This window comes from Gekko japonicus, unplaced genomic scaffold, assembly GCF_001447785.1.
Source record: "Gekko japonicus isolate JY-2015 unplaced genomic scaffold, Gekko_japonicus_V1.1 scaffold1234, whole genome shotgun sequence".
Taxonomy (NCBI): Eukaryota; Metazoa; Chordata; class Lepidosauria; order Squamata; family Gekkonidae; genus Gekko; species Gekko japonicus.
Genome location: NW_015168685.1, coordinates 180,102 through 199,740, shown reverse-complemented (window position 1 = coordinate 199,740; position 19,639 = coordinate 180,102). Strand labels below are relative to the sequence as shown.

General features: G+C 49.6%; 1 protein-coding gene across 1 annotated transcript in view; it reads right to left on the bottom strand.

The window, feature by feature from the left end:
- LOC107114004 (complement C4-like) overlaps window positions 1-19,639 on the bottom strand; it is a 98,181-nt gene that overhangs the window by 40,087 nt on the left and 38,455 nt on the right. The window contains exons 13-21 of the mRNA XM_015415423.1: window positions 17,915-18,097; window positions 15,017-15,172; window positions 10,862-10,988; window positions 10,681-10,749; window positions 9,875-10,066; window positions 5,993-6,104; window positions 5,584-5,654; window positions 3,792-3,931; window positions 1,291-1,500 (exon numbers count right to left, since the gene is read on the bottom strand). Coding sequence (XP_015270909.1) covers window positions 1,291-1,500; window positions 3,792-3,931; window positions 5,584-5,654; window positions 5,993-6,104; window positions 9,875-10,066; window positions 10,681-10,749; window positions 10,862-10,988; window positions 15,017-15,172; window positions 17,915-18,097 — 1,260 coding nt within the window. The remainder of the gene's footprint in view (window positions 1-1,290; window positions 1,501-3,791; window positions 3,932-5,583; window positions 5,655-5,992; window positions 6,105-9,874; window positions 10,067-10,680; window positions 10,750-10,861; window positions 10,989-15,016; window positions 15,173-17,914; window positions 18,098-19,639) is intronic.

Sequence of the window (19,639 nt, the reverse complement as noted above, 5' to 3'; positions counted from 1 at the left end):
TCTCCCTCACTCGGAGGGGCCGAAGCACCCTCCTGGGTTCCCGCCCGGGCCCCTTCCCCCAGGGGTTCAAACATCCAGTCTTCGACTTCCCGTCGGTACATCCCGGATCTGCCTCGGCGGGAGTAAACTTCTCTGGTGCCTTTGGCATTATACAAAGTCCAATCATCCTGCGCCGGTACCGTCCGCGGGCCCCAGCGCGAAGGGGTTGGAGGCGGCCAAGACAGGTACGCAGGTAACCGGGGAATCGCTCCCCCCACCGCACTCGACGTAGGTATGGTGGTCGTGGTGATCAACGATGTGGAGGTTGTAGGGACCGATCCCGTGTCCCCCTCCGTTGTAGGTAGGTTTCCCTCTGCCCCGCTCATGATCAAGTCAGATTCGGGACGATAGGAAGATTGAGAGTTCTAACAATATGTTGGATCCCCAAGCATCGAGAATAAATCCACGTTTTAAAGAAAAGCAAAATTTATTTCAAAGCGTTGGAAAGACACTCAAACACGTTCTTTGTTAGAACTGACTACAAACGGTTAGGGCAAGCATAATAAAGGGATTTGAACCAGGTACAGAACCAATGGGTCACTTTCCCGCTGGCGGGTGAAAGGAAACGGTTGCGCGCTCATTCCCTGAGAACCAGGCTATCTCCAGACATAATACAGGTGCAGTTCCCAGGCTCTAAAAGCAACAAGCTGGCAGTCAAGCGTACTCCCCCAATACATCCTCCAGTTGTTTGGCTTAGGCATTACAGCAGAGTAAAATAGTGGCGCCCAGGCAGGGGGGGGGGTTAGTAACTGTACAGAGATACAACCAACACAGAACACCATGGCAGCTTGCTGACAGGTGGCACACGAACACACAGTGAAATACACGGGGTGCCGATGTATTAGTGAGTGCTAAGCAAATTTGTGCATGGAATTGATGTGTTCATTTTGCGCTGCGTAGGCTTCCTGTTTTCCCAGGGGCAGTCAGGCTCCAGGCTCCACTAGGCCTCTTCACTCCGGCGGGTAAGGTGCAAGGGCAGAGAGTGACTGACACCAGACGATGACCTGTGACATCACTTCTGGTTTGTATCTGGAAGTGACATCACGCCACTCTAGGAATTCATCCATCAGAGACTGACGGATTCCTGGCATGTTGTAATGTCACTTCCTGATACCAAGTGGGAGTGACATTACAACATTGCTTCCCATCCCCAAATGGCTCCCACTGGTAGCCAGCACCACATGAAGAGCTTTGTTGAAAATTGCCACGTCTGGAAGTGGAGGAACATCTTGTGCAACGGAAGAGCCTTACCTCAACCCGCAGCAGCTTCGTCACCTTGTCCCCAGCCCCCCAGCCGCCATGGGCAACAACCGTGATGGGGATGTTGTGTGCTCCCATGGGCACCAGAACAAACGGGATGGGGACTGCCGAGTTCCCTGGCACCTCCACCTGCTGCTTCCTTGCTGGGCCCACCGTGGCCGGAGAGCAGATGCCCTCAGCAGGCTCCAGATATACGAAGGCCTAAAAGGGGAAAGGGAGAACGTCTGGGTTATTCGTTACTTTTATACATTTAATTTAGCGTTGTTAATTAATTGGGCAGGAGCCAGTTTTACCCTCTGAAGGCAAATCTGGGGTAATTTCAGTTTGCAGGCAAGTATGGGGAATTTAGGGTTGCCAGCTCCATTGGAAATGCTGGCGGGGAGATGGGGGGAGGATGTTCTGGGAGCAGGAAGTGACATCACAGGATGTGCCTACATCACCCAGAAGTAATGTAGGCATGTCAATGATGTCGGGCACAACACACTGGTTTTTGGGCAAAACTCTATGGTAAAACCAGCCTCAGATCATAGTTGTTGTTGTTCAGTCGCACAGTCGAGTTCGACTCTTCACGACCCCATGGACAAGATCACGCCAGGCCTTCCTGTCTTCCGCCGTCTTCTGAAGTTGGCTTAATTTCATGTTTGTTGCATCTATGACACTGTCTAGCCATCTCATCCTTTGCCGTCCCCGTCTTCTTTGACCTTCAATCTTTCCCAGCCTCAGGGTTTTCTCCAGTGAGTGCTCCCTTCTCATTTGGTGGCCAAAGTATTTGAGCTTCAGTTTCATTATCTGGCCTTCCAGGGAACAGTCAGAGTTGATTTCTTTTAGGATTGACTGATTTGATCTTCTTGCAGTCCAAGGGACTCTCAAGAGTCTTCTCCAGCACCATAGTTCAAAAGAATCAGATCATAGAGTTTTCTCCAAAAACCAGAGTGTTGCCCCCGACATCACCAATGTGCCTACATTGTTTCCAGGTAACGAAGGCACGTCATGTTTTACTTCCGGTGATGTCACCATTTGAGGGGGGGGGATTTCCTCTCAACAGCCAGCTGGCCAGCGGTGGCCAGGAGCTCACAAGCCCCCAACTGGAGAATGGTGACTCTAGGGCAACTGCATGTTTGAATAATTCCTTCACCAACCCCTCCCCCCAACTCCCTGTCCATGGAGAAGTAACGTAACCGGGAAATGCTGTTCTACCCTAGCCTTCTCCTTAATAGAGGGAGAGCCAACTCTGCATAATGGTTAGAGTATTGGACTGGGATCTGAGAGACCCCAGTTCAAATCCCAACTCTGCCACGAAAGCTTCCTGGGTGGGTGGACCTTGAGCCAGTCACGCATTCTCGGCCTAACCCACCTCAGAGGGCTATTCGGAGAAGGAAATGGAGAAGAGGAGAATGCTGCAGCCCACTCTGGGTTCCCCGTGAGAAGAAAAGTCAGGGATAAATGAAGGGAATAAATCATGGGCTCGTTTTCTACATACCGGGAGGGCCATTCCCCCCCTCCACTAAAACAGCACAGCCCTAGGACTCTGAACAGCGTCCATAGATCAGGTCTGTGAACTTAGGCAGATCATGAGAAGGGAGGGCAGGAAGGGTTGCATCTGTGCTCGGATCTTGTGGCCCTTTCTGACATGTCCAGGGAAATGCTGATCGCCACTTTGGGGTCAGGAAGCTCTTTTTCTCCAGGCGCGTTTGACTGGAGATCCTGGAGGTTTTTTGGCATCTTCTGGGCATGGAGCAGGGGTCACTCACTGGGGGTGTGTGTGGGGGGGGAGGTATTTGTGGATTTCCTGCATTGTGCAGGGGTTGGACTAGATGACCCTGGAGGTACCTTCTAACTCTATGATTCTAGGTCTAAACGGACTGCCGTTCGCTGGAGACTCTTGTTGGTCTGGTTCCTCTGGAAGGTTTTTGTGGAGAGAAAGGATTTCCTGCCTCCCTCCCTCCAAAATGCCTCCCCCAATGGCTCCTCCTAGTGGACTTCAAGGAGACAGCATGATCACAGAATCAGGTCTGCAATGGGAATGGGGGGCCAGGGAACTGGCAAAAATCCCAGGCAAATTCTCCAGTGGATCCAAGCAGATACTTTTGTTTTTTTGTTTTTCAGAAGGCTGAAGGCAATTTGAAAGAGAGATCCCTACTTGTATTGTGTTCAATCCCAACTTCTGCCTGGGCTAAACAGGTTTTTGAGAGATTCTGTATGGCTTCAAAGTCCAGTGCGCCCTGTCTGACCACAGTTGAAAACGGGATGAAAGAATTCTCTATGTGTGTGTAACATAGGAAGTAAAGCCTCTCTCTCTCAAGCTCGGTTAGAAATTATCGGTCTTCAAGAACATACGTAGCACAAGTGTTAGGAGAATAAGATCCATCTTTGAGTTTGTGCGCTAGAAGATGATAAAGAGGGGAGTAATTCTGGACCGTTCGATACGGCCTGGGGGAACCGCAAACCAAGCAAAGGACGGAGGGGGAAGTGCTACATGGCTTTCCCCTTACCTTGATCGGGTCAGGCAGGTAATTGTACAGGACCGGGCGCAGCTCTATCTGTTCAAAGCGTTTCACCGAGTACGGCATCCTCAGAGAGATGTGGAACTCTTGGAAGACTTTGACCCGGAGAGGTTCTGAGACGCAGATCCCTGAGAAGGCAAATCCAAATGAGCATCGGCAAAAGGAAGATTGGAGAGGGAGAAGGATGGACAGATAGATGAATGGAATACTGTCTTTCCTGTCTGTATGGAAGGTGGCATGGCAGGTACTATTCAGGGGTCAGAGGTCACAAAGAGCCAATGGGGCTTCAACTGGCCCTATAAAGCTTCAGGCTGGTGATGAATTAGCACATCCCTGTGGTGTGAGAGAGGGCTGGCCGGCCAGGGAGGGGGAAGAAGACCAGATGTTCAGCCCTTCCCTCCAGTGCATCTGAGGCACTGAAAGGTCTTTTGTCAGAGAGAGGACTGTCACATGAAAACATTAATGCTATTTATTGTCATGTTTGTTTAGGGTAAGCATAAACCATCTTGGGTCCTGCTGTGTGGGAGAAACACAGGATGGAAATATTTTAATAAATAAATAAATAGAATGGACTGGGCCAGACCACTTCAAGCTGCCTTCCGGCTCAGGACGTTCAGTCACATTAAAAAAGAATATCCATGCGGCTAGAAACCTAGCATGGCACATACAAATATTGATTCCTCCCTTCACTTGTGAGCCTGTTTTCTTTTTGCAGGAACATTCCAAAAATGTGATCCTCCATGTATCTCCCCCTGAAGTCAGAATTGGTGCAATTCACTCTGTGGCTTTCCACCACCTTGCTCTCTCTTTCTCGCACTGTTGTGTCCTGACCCGGCCATGTGCGCGATCCAGTTTCGGCCGGTCCCGCATGCGGTCAGGCGAAGTACCTGAGCTTCGCTCCAGAACACAATAGCCGTTTGGATCCTAGTTCCCTGCCAATCAGGAACCTAGGGTCCCTAGGGATAATCTAATCACTGTAGATAGACCATTCACGGGTGTTGGGTGTGTGTGGGTGTGTTTTCCTTGGGGGCATATAAGCCGGCCTGCGAGCCGGCTGCTTTGTCTTGTTCTTGCTGAATAAAAGTACATTAGCTGAATCACTCATCCATCTGCGTACTTTTCACGCACATTTGAAGAAGGCCTCCAGATGCTGTCAAAGACTGTCCACACACTCACCACTCATCTCAGCTTAGGGTTGCCAAGTCCCCCCGGGGGGTGGGGATTCCCCCGCCAAAAGGGCCCCCAATCCGCCAGTCTGGATCCAGCTGGAGGGGGAACCCCACCCCCAAAGTGGCCAGATCAGGCCGACGTGCCTGGCGCCATGACGTCACCCGGAAGTGACGTAATCATGCTGGGCATGTCGCCGGGCGATGCTCTAGCAATCGCCCTGAAAACTCTATGGTACAGAATATCCAGGAACGGAACAAAGTCTCCCCCGCCGCAAAGAGAAGGTGACTTGGCAACCCTGTCTCAGCTACTAGCCTGGTCTCCAAACCAGCACTCCTAACCTGAGAATTTGTAGAAGACGGATAGAAGGACACAAGGTTAGTATCTGAAGAAATGTGCGTGCACATGAAAGCTTAGACCAGGAATAAGACTTCGTTGGTCTCAAAGGTATCACTGGTCTCAAACCTTGTTCTAAAGGAGAGTAAAGGAAGAGATGGATGTTCCAACAGATGAACATGAATCTCTGTGTAACGGGAAGGAAAGGATAATCAAAAGAAGGTGTTTTTGTGAGTTTGCTTCAATGCCTGGCAGAAATAGGTAGCGTTCTGTTTACCTTTGCCATGTGACATGCTTACTGCCTGGATCTCCCAGGTGGTGATGGAGTCCGGGAGCAGCAACATTTCCCTGTGGGAGACAAACAAGGCCTCATTTACCAGAGGAGATGGGGAACCCCAGCGGCAGGGTAGCATGCTGGAAAGAAATGGGGAACCTTTGGGTTCTGATTTTTGTTTTAGGCTTCTGTGTAGGCCTTGCCCGGCTGCTTGCCTGGATGCCTGGCTGGTGTGGGGAAACATTTCCCCCTCAGGAACTGGGCCCGGGGACTCGGGACATCAGCTTTGCCACTCTGCCTCCTGATCTAATGTCACCCGAAGCCCAGAATCTGATAACTGGAGCATTTCTACCCCCAACCAGAGCACGGAAGGGAGGAAGGAACGCTTAGGAAAGTCCTCTGGCCCACTCACGTCTGTGTTGTGTCCACAGTGTACGTTTTCCACAGCCAGCTCTCAGGGAAGACGCTCCGGACTTGAATGAATTCGTCATCAAAAAAATCCTCGTCCTCCTCTAGGCCTTCAGCTGTGTGGAGAGAGGAGATCCCAAGGTGAGAACGGCAACATGCCCCTCAGGTGTTCCAAGCACCTAATCTTTGCATATAAAGACCCACCATCCATCACAGCGCAAAGATTATGCAGAACAGTACCATATTTCTGCGCATTCTGTTTATCCTGCTCTTCCTTCCAAAGATTTCAGGACATATCAGTTCTTCCCTTTCCCCTCCTTACGCTGAGATTTACATTTGAAAGCCTCATTCCATAGTTCACACCCCCCCACCCCCCACCGCCTGCTCATAAAAATTCTTCAGTATGGTACTCTGTTTGACGAAGTGGGCTGTGACTGAGGGAGACTCATACGGAACAGGGCTATTTTTGGGCAGGAACGCACAGGAACGGAGTTCCGGCTGGCTCCCAAGCTGGCCACGCCCAGCAGGAACTCATTAGCATAATAGGCCACACCCAACAGCAGAAGCTCATTCGGATTGGCTACAATTAGGGGTGTGTGGCCTAACATGCAAAAAGCCCTGGGTTTGGACAACAAAGAAGGTAAACAGAATAACAAGCAAAAGGTGGGTGTGGCTGGATAACCACACTTCTGGTAACATGGGGGTGCGGCCTAATGTGCTAATGAGCTGTGCTGTCAGGGGTGTGGCCTAATATGCTAATGAGTTTCTGCTGTTGGGTGTGGCCTATTATACTAATGAGTTCCTGCTGGGCTTTCTACAAAAAGAGCACTGCAGAAATAGATATTGTTGGTCTTTAAGGTGCCACGAGGTTTAGTTTCATTTTTCAGAATGTGACACATGGATTCTCCCCCCCCCATCCCTTTGATCCTCACAACAACCCTGTGAGGTAACTTCAGGTGCCCCTGGTTAGGGTTGACAGCTCTGGGCTAGGAAATACTAGGGGATTTGAAGGGGGGGGGGTTGGATCCTGGGGAAGGTGGGGTTCCAGGAGGGGAGGGACCTCAGCTGGGATGCAATGCCACAGAGTCCACCCTCCAAAGCAGCCATTTTCTCCAGGGGAACTGATCTCTGTCGTCTGGAGGTCAGCTGTAATTCCGGGAGATCTCCGGACACCACCTGGACGTTGGCAACCCTACCCCTGGCCATTCTGCCCGCAACATTTAACAGTAGTTTGAATACTGAATAAGCATTTCCTCATCCTGCCAAAAGAGCTGCAGCAGTACCTGATGAAGCAACAGCCACAGCAACCATCCCTTTTTTCCCCAATATAAATTTTTATTTTAGTTTTATAATATACAACTTTACTACAACAACATAACTCTAAAGTAATTGGGAGTTAAAAACAATCAACAACAAAAAGGAGAGAAAACAACAACAAAACAATCATAAAGGCTATTTTCTAAACCAATTACAACCAAAAATGGACCTTCTGGTATTACATCATATGAACTATATCATAATATTTCTTTGGAACCTGAACAGATTTGAAGACAGTCATAGCCAATACTTGGAAAAGTACAAATAATTTGACTCTTTCACAATGGTATAATAAACTCTGGGAGTTATATTCTATGGACAAGTTATCAGATAAGGTTTCTATTTTCTCAACTCAGTATGGGCACTCTAACTTCCAGTTAAAATGGTTTCCCTTTCTAGAATATACTTTCAATAATGAATCATGCAATCATCCCTTTTTGGTGAACTGTAGGCCAAGTTAGCCTTTTAACAAATATAATGTCTTCCTTCTAAATGGGGACCTAAAGCAGCTTCCATTGTTGTCCTCCATGCCATTTTATCCTCACAACACCCCTGTGAGGTAAGCCCGAGTGAGAGTTTGCAGCCCAGCAACCTTCCGCAGCAGACTGAGGATTTGAATATTAGAGACATGTGACAGGTTGCTTAAAATCTCATATTACTTGTTATCTATTAAGGAGATAACCTAGTCCCAGGATGTTGTGATCCTTTCATTTTTGGCACTGTCACTCCTATCATCTTCCTGAGGTCGGTGACCAATTTTCAAACACCTAGCATGATTTTCTGATGTCAGAAATAGACGGACAGAGGGGCACACGGATCCTTTTATTGCTTTAGATGCAGCAAGCCAAGTGATCTGTTTTGTTATCATGCTTGGTTCAGATCAGGGTCAAATTGGGGGGGGGGGATATATCTTCATCCAGGGGCCCAAGATGGCACTTGGAAGCCCGGTCTGAACAAAGCCAAAGTTCGAACAATCTAGTCTGAACAAGCCAGTCTGCCTTTCCAAGTGTCAAGCTTGTGCCTCGCTTGTCATGTGTTGTTTCCCGCTGACACTGTTCCACTGTTCCGTCAAGGGTTAACTCCTTTCTTCCCCTCCGATTCTTCCCACCGCTTTAGTTTATGTGCATTCTTTTGGAGTGAGTGCGGGTGTGAATCTCTGCTTCGCTGGCCTAGCTCTTGTAGCCGGGTCTGCATGACCTTGCAGCATAGATAATGTAAACGTTAGTTTGCAGGTGCTGGGGGGTGGCTATGAGACTGAGCTTGAAGCTTTGGCGGGCTGTATGGGAATTGACAATCGGCACTTGAGGAGCCAGTGTTCCCTCTAAGCTGAGTTAGTGTGAGCTACCTCACAGTTTTGTAGCCCCTGGCTCACACGTTTTTGTCTTAGCTCAGGAAGGATGGCTCCAGAGCAAACTGATTTATGCAGTAGCCAAATCTCTTGCTCACAACTTTAATGCCAGCAGCTCACAAAGTAGAATTTTTGCTCACAAGACTCCACAGCTTAGAGGGAGCATTGTTGAGGACCCAGGGGTGGTCCCACACTCTGTATAGGTTTCGCCTGAGCCTGAGGCCGGCAGTTCCAACACAAACTCTGCATATGCTTGGATGACCTGTAACTCTCAATAAATAAATCTTGCTACCACGGGATTTTTGCGAGAGTACTTGGACCCAAGATCTGGCACCGAGGTAGATGAAAGAACAAAACCACTTGTGGAATACTTCGTAGGCTGAAAAATATTTCGTATTACATGCATACGTTATTGGACTCTTCCACCACAGACAAAAAGCTGAATTTTGGATAAAAGTAGTTAAAGTCAGTGAAGAATTTGCGATCAAGGCAGTGATTGAAATTTTGAGCTGCGGTGGCTCAAGTGGTTAAGACGCTGAACTGCAGGCTGGGGAAGGTCAGTAGTTCAGCAGTTTGAGACCTGAGTGTACCGCATGATGGAGTGAGCTCCCGTCTCTAGTTCCAGCTCCTGCCAACCTAGCAGTTCGAAAGCAAGAAATTGCAAGTAGATAAATAGGGACCACTTTGGTGGGAAGGTAACCGCGTTCCGTGCACCTTGGTGTTTAGTTATGCCGGCCACATGACCACGGAAACGTCTTCGGACAGTGCTGGCTCTTCGGCTTGGAAACGGAGATGAGCACCGCAACCCTAGAGTCGGATTCGACTGGCTTTCGAGCAAGGGAACCTTTACCTTTACCTTTTACAGTGATTGAAAAGCTGGGTGCCAGAATGAGAACCAGCGTGATTAAGAGCAGGAAACTCTAATCTGGAGAACTGGGGGGGGGGGTTGCTTCCCCTTTCCTTCTCCACGTGTCGCATGGTGCAGGGTGACCTTGGGCCAGTCCCAGTTCTCTCACAACTCTCTCAGCCTCATTTTCCTCACAAGGTGCCTGTTGTGGGGAGAGGAAGGGAAGTCGATTGTAAGCCACTTTGAGACTCCGAATTGCCTCGACTTTACTGAGAGAATCCAGAGTGGCAGGCAAATGTGGAAAGGACCTCCTTAAAGTAGAGAAAAGTGGGGTATAAAAAACTCCTTTTTCTGGTTCCGGGCTCTCTACTCACCCCTAGCAAGACCACGGGTACCCCCAGATTTGCGTCGTAGTTTGGCAGCATACCGGCAACAGTCCAGGAAGGCGGTATAGCACTCTCCCTTGATCCGCTCGGCCCGCTGCTCACACGTTAAGGACATGGGGATCAGCACCATGCCGTCCCGACAGCAACTCTGTAACTTGGAATCTGAATAGTTGGTGTGGGGGGGGGGGGGAGCGGTTAGGAAAGAAGACAGAAAAGTGAGTGGACACCTATCAAAAGAGAAGCAGCCAGGTATTTTGTACTCTGCTTTCCACGGGTTTAGGCCAATTCTTCTAGGCCAGGGGTCCCCAGCCCTTTCTAGCCTGTGAGCACCTTTCAAATTCCGACTAATGGCAGTGGGCACAACCACAAAATGGCTGCTGTAGGAGGCGGGGCCAACCACAAAGTGTCAGGGAGTGAGGTCATTCATAGCTCTAATCGCAACTCTTAAGCAGGTGCTCTGCTTAACAGGATGCCTTTTAAAACAAACACATTGTTTGAAAATGTTATCTTGCATACATGCTTCTTAGCAGAAGCCCTGCTGGGCAAAAGCCCCCCCCTCTTAAAAAACCCTTGGTGGATGTCAGGAAAGGTGTTCGTGGGCAACATGGTGCCCGTGGGCACCACGTTGGGGATGTCTGTTCTAGGTCCTTTCCTTTCGTTTGGAAAGAAAGAGAAGGGAAAAGACATACCATAATGTGGGGGAGGCGGAGCCTGGTATGATGTATGCATGCACTGATTCCCCCCCCCCCGAAACCCCCGTCTTCTTCCTCCCTTTCCCTCCCATCACTCACGCCTCTCCTGGAGTTGGACTTGGATCTCCAATGAACGCTTCTTCCGGGAAACATCTGCTTTGCACCCATGGGCTGTGGGAACAAGAAAGAACGAGGCGGGATACTGAGAACGGGATGTGACAAGAATCGCCTGTGGCTTACACTCCCAAACTGCACCCTTTCTTTTACGACCCTTGCATTTCACCTGTTCGGAGCGGGCTGTACCGTTCGCCTGCCCGGAGGGAGAGTCCAGCATCCCAAAAAACGCCGAGGGAGTCTTCCCCACTGCCAGCTGTGCAGCCGAGATCGTAACTTCCCATGGCCTGGAAGACCTGGTTCCAGGAAGAAGGAGAGAAAAGTGGACATGGAAAGGATGGGGCAGTGGATGTAAATTTATGCCATTGGGTGGTAGGACGTGAAACAGAAAGGTTTCTGAAAATACATAGACCTCACTTTAGTTTTAGGACTTTGAGCTAAACTTTCTCTTTGGATCACTGGGGGCAGTCCAAGCAATCTCCCCCAAACACCAAAAACCTTTCACAACAGGACAATCAGGCAGCCAGCATCGTCATCGTCATCATCATCATCGTTATTGTTATTTAGATTTCCGAATCGCCCTGGGCGATTTACAGCATTAAAACAGATAAAATACAATCAACATGATAAAATTATTACAATGCATTAATAAAACAACCAATCCGGATGGCGATCGATCCTTTTTTCTCCAGCTGCCAGGGTGGGGAAGGGAACGCAGGGCCAAAAGTTAAAAAGGAGTAGAGGTGTGGCAATGTACCCCGCTGAGGCCCCTCCCCTCCCCAGGCTCCACCCCCGAATCTCCAGGAGTTTCCAAACTTGGAGCTGGCAAGCCTACTCCACCCCCCATCTCTTGCCAGTGGCCGGGGGGACCTGGAAACCGAGAATGACACTGAATACCTCCAGGGGTCATTTCGTAGAAAAAGAGGTGTAGGAGCTCATTAGCATAACTTATTAGCATAACTTATTTGCATATGCCACTAGGGTTGTCAAGTGTATCTTCGCCGGGAGCAGGGGGCTCCCGGCCGGCGTCCGGTGCATGGTGCACGCACGTCACCCAGAAGTGACGGGAGGATGCCAGGCACACTGGGGGCAGGGCCACGGCCATACAAGGGAAAACTCTATGGTTTTCCCTTGTATGGCCGTGGCCCTGCCCCCAGTGTGCCTGGCATCCTCCCGTCACTTCTGGGTGACGTGCGTGCACCATGCACCGGACGCCGGCCGGGAGCCCCCTGCTCCCGGCGAAGATACACTTGACAACCCTAGTGGCATATGCAAATAAGTTATGCTAATAAGTTATGCTAATGAGCTCCTACACCTCTTTTTCTACGAAATGACCCCTGGAGGTATTCAGTGTCATTCTCGGTTTCCAGGTCCCCCCGGCCACTGGCAAGAGATGGGGGGTGGAGTAGGCTTGCCAGCTCCAAGTTTGGAAACTCCTGGAGATTCGGGGGTGGAGCCTGGGGAGGGGAGGGGCCTCAGCGGGGTACATTGCCACAGAGTCCCCCCTCCAAAGCACCCATTTGCTCCAGGGGAACTGATCCTGCATTGAGCAGAGGGTTGGACTGGATGGCCTGTATGGCCTCTTCCAACTGTGTGATTCTATGATTCTATGGTCTCTGTCGTCTCTGTAGTCTGGGGAGGAGCTGTAATTCCAGGGAATCCCCAGTTCTCACCTGGAGGCTGGCATCCCCAGGGCCGGTGCCTGGTTTTTTTACACACTAGGCGAGGCTACCTTCTGGTGTCGCCGCCCCCAGTGCACCCCCGAGCCATACAGACTTTAAGGGTCAAAACTAGCACTTTGTACGTGTACGTTGCTTTTTGCCACATGGCAGGTAGGGAAAAAGTAGGAAAAACAAATTTTGCCGTAGTGTGTTATCCACACAGAAAACTACAAGCATAGTAGGGTTAGCAGCATATTTGAATACTGGATTAGACTTTATAGCACTGAGAATACTGACTGTTTTGATACAGTCATCAATGGTGGACAGGATTAACCCCGCCTTGGGCCCTGGGAATCCCTTATCATGGGAGGAGTAAAAAAACCTCAAATGGAACTTGGAAGCTGATTGTCCCTGCACTTTGTTTAGCAGCCTTTCCTTTTGAGTTACAATTCGACTCTGTCTGAAAGAGAGGTGGCCCGATAGGGTATTCTAAAACGCTTCCTCCTTATTACAAGCCGCGGGGCGGGGCGGGGCGGGGGAAAACAATGTTGCATCAATTCATGCAGCAAATCCTGTCCTGTCTGATATCCCCCCCCCCGTGTTGTTTTTATTGGCTTGTTGGTTGCGTTTTATTGTTTTAGATGCAAGCTGCCCCAAGCAGGTGTCTTGAAGAGGCAGCATATACATTTTCAAAAGTGAGAATCATTATGATTAATAATAATAAAGCAGTTCATGATTATCTGGCCTTTTCCTGCATCCATTGTGACCTGGCATTAAACTCGGGGCCTCACTACATGGCATTTTTGTAAAAACAACAGCGTGGTAGTAAAACTGGATTTGTTCAGGTGGATGTTTTAATAAAGGGATATGGGCTGTATGTTATATGGCACTGTTTACTGTGTGCATTTCTTGTTTTTGTTTTCTAATTTCTATAACCCAGGTTTTGCATTTCTTTTGTCATATCTTGTACTGTTTCTATTGCATCGTTATATAACTTTGCAGTCTTATCTAACTGCAATGTTTATGATCTGTCTTATACCTGGAGTCCCCAACGTGGTGCCCACGGGCACCATGGCATCCACCAACAATTCCCCTGGTGCCCGTCAAGTGCTTCTAGTAGGGTTGCCAAGTCTTACCTCGGCTTTAGCAGGGGGAGTCCAGGACCCTGCCGGAAGCCACCCGGAAATGACGTCAATGCGTCAGGCATGTTGGGGGCGGGGCCACAATCATTTGAGGGGAAACCATAGAGTTTTCCCTCGAATAATAGAGTGTGCCCCCGCAACATGCCTGATATGATGATGTCACCTCCGGGTGGCGTCATCGTGCCAGGCACATCTGGCACTTTGGGGGCGGGGTTCCCCCCAGTGGCCCAATGTGGGCCGGTGGGGAACGGGCCTCTCGAGCGGGGGTTTCCCCGCCCCCAGAGGGACTTGGCAATCCTAGCTTCTAGAAAGTAGGTGAGGTGGGATTTTTGCCCAGGAAGATTTCTGATTGGCCATCGGAGATTTCACTGGCTCTGCATATATATATATTTTTAATTGCTTTGGCGGAAGCTCTCCCAACAACACACGGATCTTCACTGAGCGACTGAAGGTAAGCTGCAGCAGTCATTTTGTGGATGGCTCCGCCTTCTGCAGCAGCCATTTTGTGGCTGCACCCGCCACACCGTGTCAGAATTCCAAAGGTGCCTGCAGGCTCAAATAAGTTGGGGACCCCTGTTTTATACTGTTCCTATTGTGCCCTGCAAAGTTTTGTAATCTGCCTTGAGTCTCAGTGAGAAATGTGATCATTTAATAAAGTAAATTTTTAAAAAAGAAACTATGTTTTCCTTCTATCCTGGTGATCAGACATGTGTTGCCAGTTTTGTGCTGAGAACTCTTCTCCAAAGTAGGGTTGCCAACCTCCAGGTGGGCCCTGGGGACCTCCTGCTTTGACAACTGACCTCCAGCTGACAGAGATCAGCTCCCCTGGAGAAAATGGCTGCTTTGAAGGGTGGACTCTGTGGCATTGTCCCATGCCGAGGCCCCTTCCCTCCCCAAACCCCACCCTCTCCTGGCTCCATCCCCAAATTCTCCAGCAATGCTCCCTCGAAAGTGTGGAGTCTTGTGAGCAAAAATTCTACTTTGTGAGCTACTGACATTAAAGTTGTGAGCAAGCGATTTGGCTACTGCATAAATTAGTTTGCTCTGGAGCCCTCCTTCCTGAGCTAAGGCAGAAATGTGTGAGCCAGAGGCTAAAAAACTGTGAGCTAGCTCACACTAACTCAGCTTAGAGGGAAACACTGCTCTCCAGGTATTTTCCAACCCAGATCTGCCAACCCTACTCCAAAGTTTGTGTGGGCCCCCAATTCAGATCAAGACCATGGCATGTGGGGAGAGGAGCTTAATCCTGCCCACACCGCACCATTTCCCCGACCTGCAGTGGTCACAGGGAGTCACCGTTTGCCCCACTGGAGAAATGCACCCTGTACCAACGCCTGCTGGGAAGCTTCCTCAAATCGCATTAGTTTCCCCAGGAAGAGTACTTCCAAAGAGCACCCAAATTGATTTTCCTCTCTACGGTGCCGCCGGACTCCTGTTTTAGTTTGCTGCCCCGGATTAACATGGCTACCCCATCTGAGAACGAGAAGACAAGGAAGACGCATGGGAGAAGCACAGCGGTACCTTGCCCTGCGTGAGGCGATTCTTCCGATTGAGGGCGTAGACAGCCGAGTCCACAGCGACGAGCGAGACGGAAGATCTCTCATCGGTGGTGATGGTGAGTCTCAGGACATCCTGGGGTCGCAGGTGGCTGACTGTTTCTTTTGTGCTGAGGTGCAGCTGCAGGTCAGAGGGACACAGTTAGGGGTGGGCCTGAGACTAGGGCTTGCCAACCTCCAGGGGGTACCAGGAGTCATCCCACTATAATAATTGATCTCCAGACGGTCAAGGTCAGTTCCCCTGGAGAAAATGGCTGCTTTGGAGGGTGGACTCTATGGCACTGTACCCCACTGAGGTCCCTGCCCTCCCCCGGCTCCACCTTCCTCAGGCTCCACCCCCAAAATCTCAGGGTAGAGAGCCAGTTTGGTGTAGTAGTTAGGAGCACTGACTCTAATCTGGGAGAACCAGCTTGGATTCCCCGCTCCTCCACATGCAGCCAGCTGGTGTGACCTTGGGTCAGTCACAAGTTCTCTCAGAGCTGTTCTTTCAAGGGCAGTCCTCAAAAGAGCTCTCTCAGCCCCGTGTCTGTTGTGGGGAGGGGAAGGGAAAGGAGATTGTAAGCCCCTCTGAGACTCCTTTGGGTAGTAAAGGGCAGGGTATAAATCCAATCTCTTCTTTTTCTATTTCCCGACCCAGAGCTGGCAACCCTCCCCAAGACCTTGTGACATCCTTGAAAATGGCTTTTAAAATCCCGGCCACTCCTTGCTATTCATACGCCACACCTTACTGTCTTTTCCGCTTCCCAATTTGTGCTCTCTCCCGGGTCTCAGCTGGCCTTCTCCCTGCATTCTGTGTTGCTACGGACCTTCCCCCCCTTCTCTCCTTCTTGGCATGCTAGTTTTGTATAGTTGCAGACGGCTTCCACGCTAGTTGTTTATGGCGTAATCCTATGCAGGGGTACTCCAGTCTAAGCCCACTGCAATCAAATGAGCTGAGGGCTGAATCACTCTTTGGTCTGTTGTAGGGTTGCCAAGATTTAGGGGGTGGGGACCAGTGCGCTGGCATGTGACATCGCTTCAGGCAAAAAACTGGAAATGACATCATGATGTTAGGGACAGCACTCTAGGATTCACCCGAACTCTACGGTTAAGCCATAAATTTCAGGGCCAATCCTAGAGCACTGCCCCAACGGCATGAAGCACTTCTGGATTCACAAAATTTCTAGCAGCTGTTGTCAAATCACATGAAGAGAAGAAGAAGAGGAGGAGGAGGAGGAGGAGGAGGAGGAGGAGATTGGATTTATACCCCGCCCTTCACTATCCAAAGGAGTCTCCCAGAGCGGCTTACCAACCCCTTTCCCTTCCCCTCCCCACAACAGACACTCTGTGAGGTAGGTGGGGCTGGGAGAGCTCTCTCGAGAACTGCTCTTGAGAGAACAGTTCTGGAAGAACTATGGCTTGCCCAAGGTCTTCCAGCCAGGTGCAAGTAGAGGAGCGGGGAATCAAACCCAGTGCTCCCAGATTAGAGTCCGCGCACTTAACCACTACACCAATTTTTTCAGTAGCAACTTTTACATTCTTCCATGTTATCCTGTGGGACGAGAGTTTGCTGTGTGTTAAGTCGCTCGCTTAACAAAGCAGTCGGAGAGTGATTCAGCAAGAACACAGCTTTATTCGTCAACTCAAACACAACTCGAATACAGATCAACATCAACTAGCCAGAACAGAACGGTTCAGCTTGTCCATAGCAGTAGTCCTGCTTTTAAACATTCCCGGCTAATATAGCCACGCCTACTGTACAATTATCAACCTATGAGGTTGCTCGCATAAGGACCAATCACGAACGTTCCCGCTCAGGGAGCTTGCTGTAAAGTGACTGGCTGTTAGTTCCTGGGCTAGTAACCTGATTGGATGTATTTGGATCCTAGCCCAGGACGAAGCTCAACATGACATTTCAATTAGAAGTTTCACACATTGCATTCAAGGCAGCTTTGAATACATTGCACTATGTATGACCCCGGCTGTAAAAATAGTAAAGACGATAAGATAAAAATAAGATCACATCATGCACAAGCACACACACACACACATTTTCCCTTGCTGACCCTTGGAACCCATGAAGGGGGTGGAGGAAGAGGAGGAGGAGGAGGAGGGATTGCTGGGAGGTCTCCAAGGATAGTGGGAGAGCTGGCCCCCCTAGTTGGTCTGTCTGAACTAAATTCCATTTATTCACTCTGTTTTTATCGAAAAGCCAGAGAGTGTCACTCTCCACACAATGCTTACTAACATTTCAGTCCCGAGCCCACCACTGGTGGTCAGAAGCAACAAACATGGTCGCTGTAGGTTTGCCAGCATGCGGCTGGTTGTCAACATGAGGCTGGCAACACATAATTACGTTGCTGGCATCACCGTTGATGCTCTAGCATTCAGCCAGGACTCTATGGTTTAACCGTAGTATTTTGACTGGATGCTAGAGTGTCACCAACAATGCAATGATGTTATTTCTGGTCACATGGGAAGTGACATCTCATCGAGTGCCAGCTGTTGTACTCCCCATTCCCCACCACCACCATTTTTCTCCCACTGCCCAGCTGAGTGGCGGTGGGCGGGCCCATTCGGTCACAGGAGAACGCTCACCCGACCTTAACCCTAAGGTTACCAAGTTCAGCTTGGGAAATTCCTGGACATTTGGGAGCGACACCTGGGGAAGGCAGAGTCTGAGGAGGGGAGGGAGTTCGATGGGGATGTGATTCCAGAGTCCACCCTCTGAAACTACCGTTCCCTCCAAGGGAACTGAGCTCTGTAGTCTGGAGACCAGCTGTAATTCCGGAAGAACTCCCGGCCCTGATATGAGGCTAATAACCCTAATCCACCTTCATCCAGCCATGACAAGGAAGAGCAGCTCATTTCAAATACTATTTACCTTCCCTTCGCAGGTGTCAACTACATCCACCCAGATGGAGTTTGCCACAACTTCGTCCCCCACACGGTAAAAGGCCACAAACCGAAATGTTGGCATCAGGTTGGGCGTGATGCGGACGGGGACCACGGTAAAAGAGCCACGGGCCACGCTGCTAGCAGAGACAATGTCACCTTTGTTCAAAACCTGGAAGCAAAAGGACAATTCACGACAGCAGGTGAAGAAAGTGGTGTAGTCTGTGTGGGTGGGTATTATTCAGATTTTTAGTGTATTATGCATATTGTATTTTATATTATTTTATATTGTTCATTGTTTTAACCAGGCATTTATGCCCCTTGTGAGTCGCCCTGAGCCTTCGGGGAGGGCAGGATATAAATGGAAAGATAAATAAATAAATAAATAAAATATATATTTGACTCCTCTTGAACACACACCTTAACCTGGTGAGGAGGTTTGTGTGTGTCATCAAGGCTGAAAGAAGAAGAGACGAAATTGGGTTTATACCCCGCCCTTCACTCAGAGTGGTTTACAATCTCCTTCCCTTCTTCTCCCCACAACAGACACCCTGTGAGGTGGGTGGGGCTGAGAGAGCTCTCAGAGAACTGCTCGAAAGAACAGCTCTACAAGAACTGTGGCTGACCCAAGGTCACCCAGCAGCTGCATGTAGAGGAGTGGACAATCAAACCCAGTTCTCCCAGATTAGAGTCCGCACGCTTAACCACTACACCAAACTGGCTCTAATACATAAGGGGTCATGGTGACTGAGGGGAACCTCCATATTCAGAGGCACTAAGCTTCTGACTCCCAGGGCCAGGAGGCAACATCAGGGGAAGGCCTCAGCCTCTGTGCCTTTTGTTGGCCCTCCAGAGGAACTGGTTGGCCACTGTGTGTGACAAGATGCTGGACTAGATGGACCACTGGTCTGACCCAGCAGGGCTCTTCTTAAGGAGTCTAAACTCCTAGGAGAGTCACTCAAGGTAGAATGGTCACAGCTGAGACACCAGGCTAAGTTACATCCACCCCCTTCAGGGATCAATGGCCACATCAGCAGAAGAGAACGGACAGTTCCAATGGTGATGGGAGGGGAGGAATCCCTGAAAGGTAGTAACTACTGGGCAGCAGCAGTCCTGGAAGGCGGCACTAGCGGAGGATCTTTCGTAGAAATTTACAGCGCCAATTCAACTAACCCTGACTGGTACTGCACAGAAGGCGGCAATGGTAAACCACTTCTGTCCAACCTTGACCTTGAAAACCCTGTGGGGTTGCCACAAGTCGAAAATGACTTGACGGCACGTAACACACAACACATTTTCTATATTTCAGTGCTTCCCACATAATAAATCCCCATTCCAGGATGAAGACGAGGCTAAAAATATTCCCTCTGAAGTGCAAATTATTCATATGGGTGGATTTTTTTCCCCACGTGAGGAAGGAGTCAATTTTCGAATGTGTTTCCACCTGCAGTTTAAAGTGGTATGTGTATGACTCTACCACGTGGTCTTTTCATACATTTAATCCAGTCCAAGGGTTGAGAACAACGGTTAGGAGAGCTAGGACTGGGCACTTTCAGAAAGGCTGGCTTATTGGTTTATTCTATATCTTTTCCTTATTTTATATTTTTATGTTATTTTATGTATGTTTATATAAAGCCAACACGGTGTAGTGGTTAGCCTGTCCAAAGAGGATCTGGGAGTGCCAGGTTCGAATCCCACCTCTGCCACGGAACCT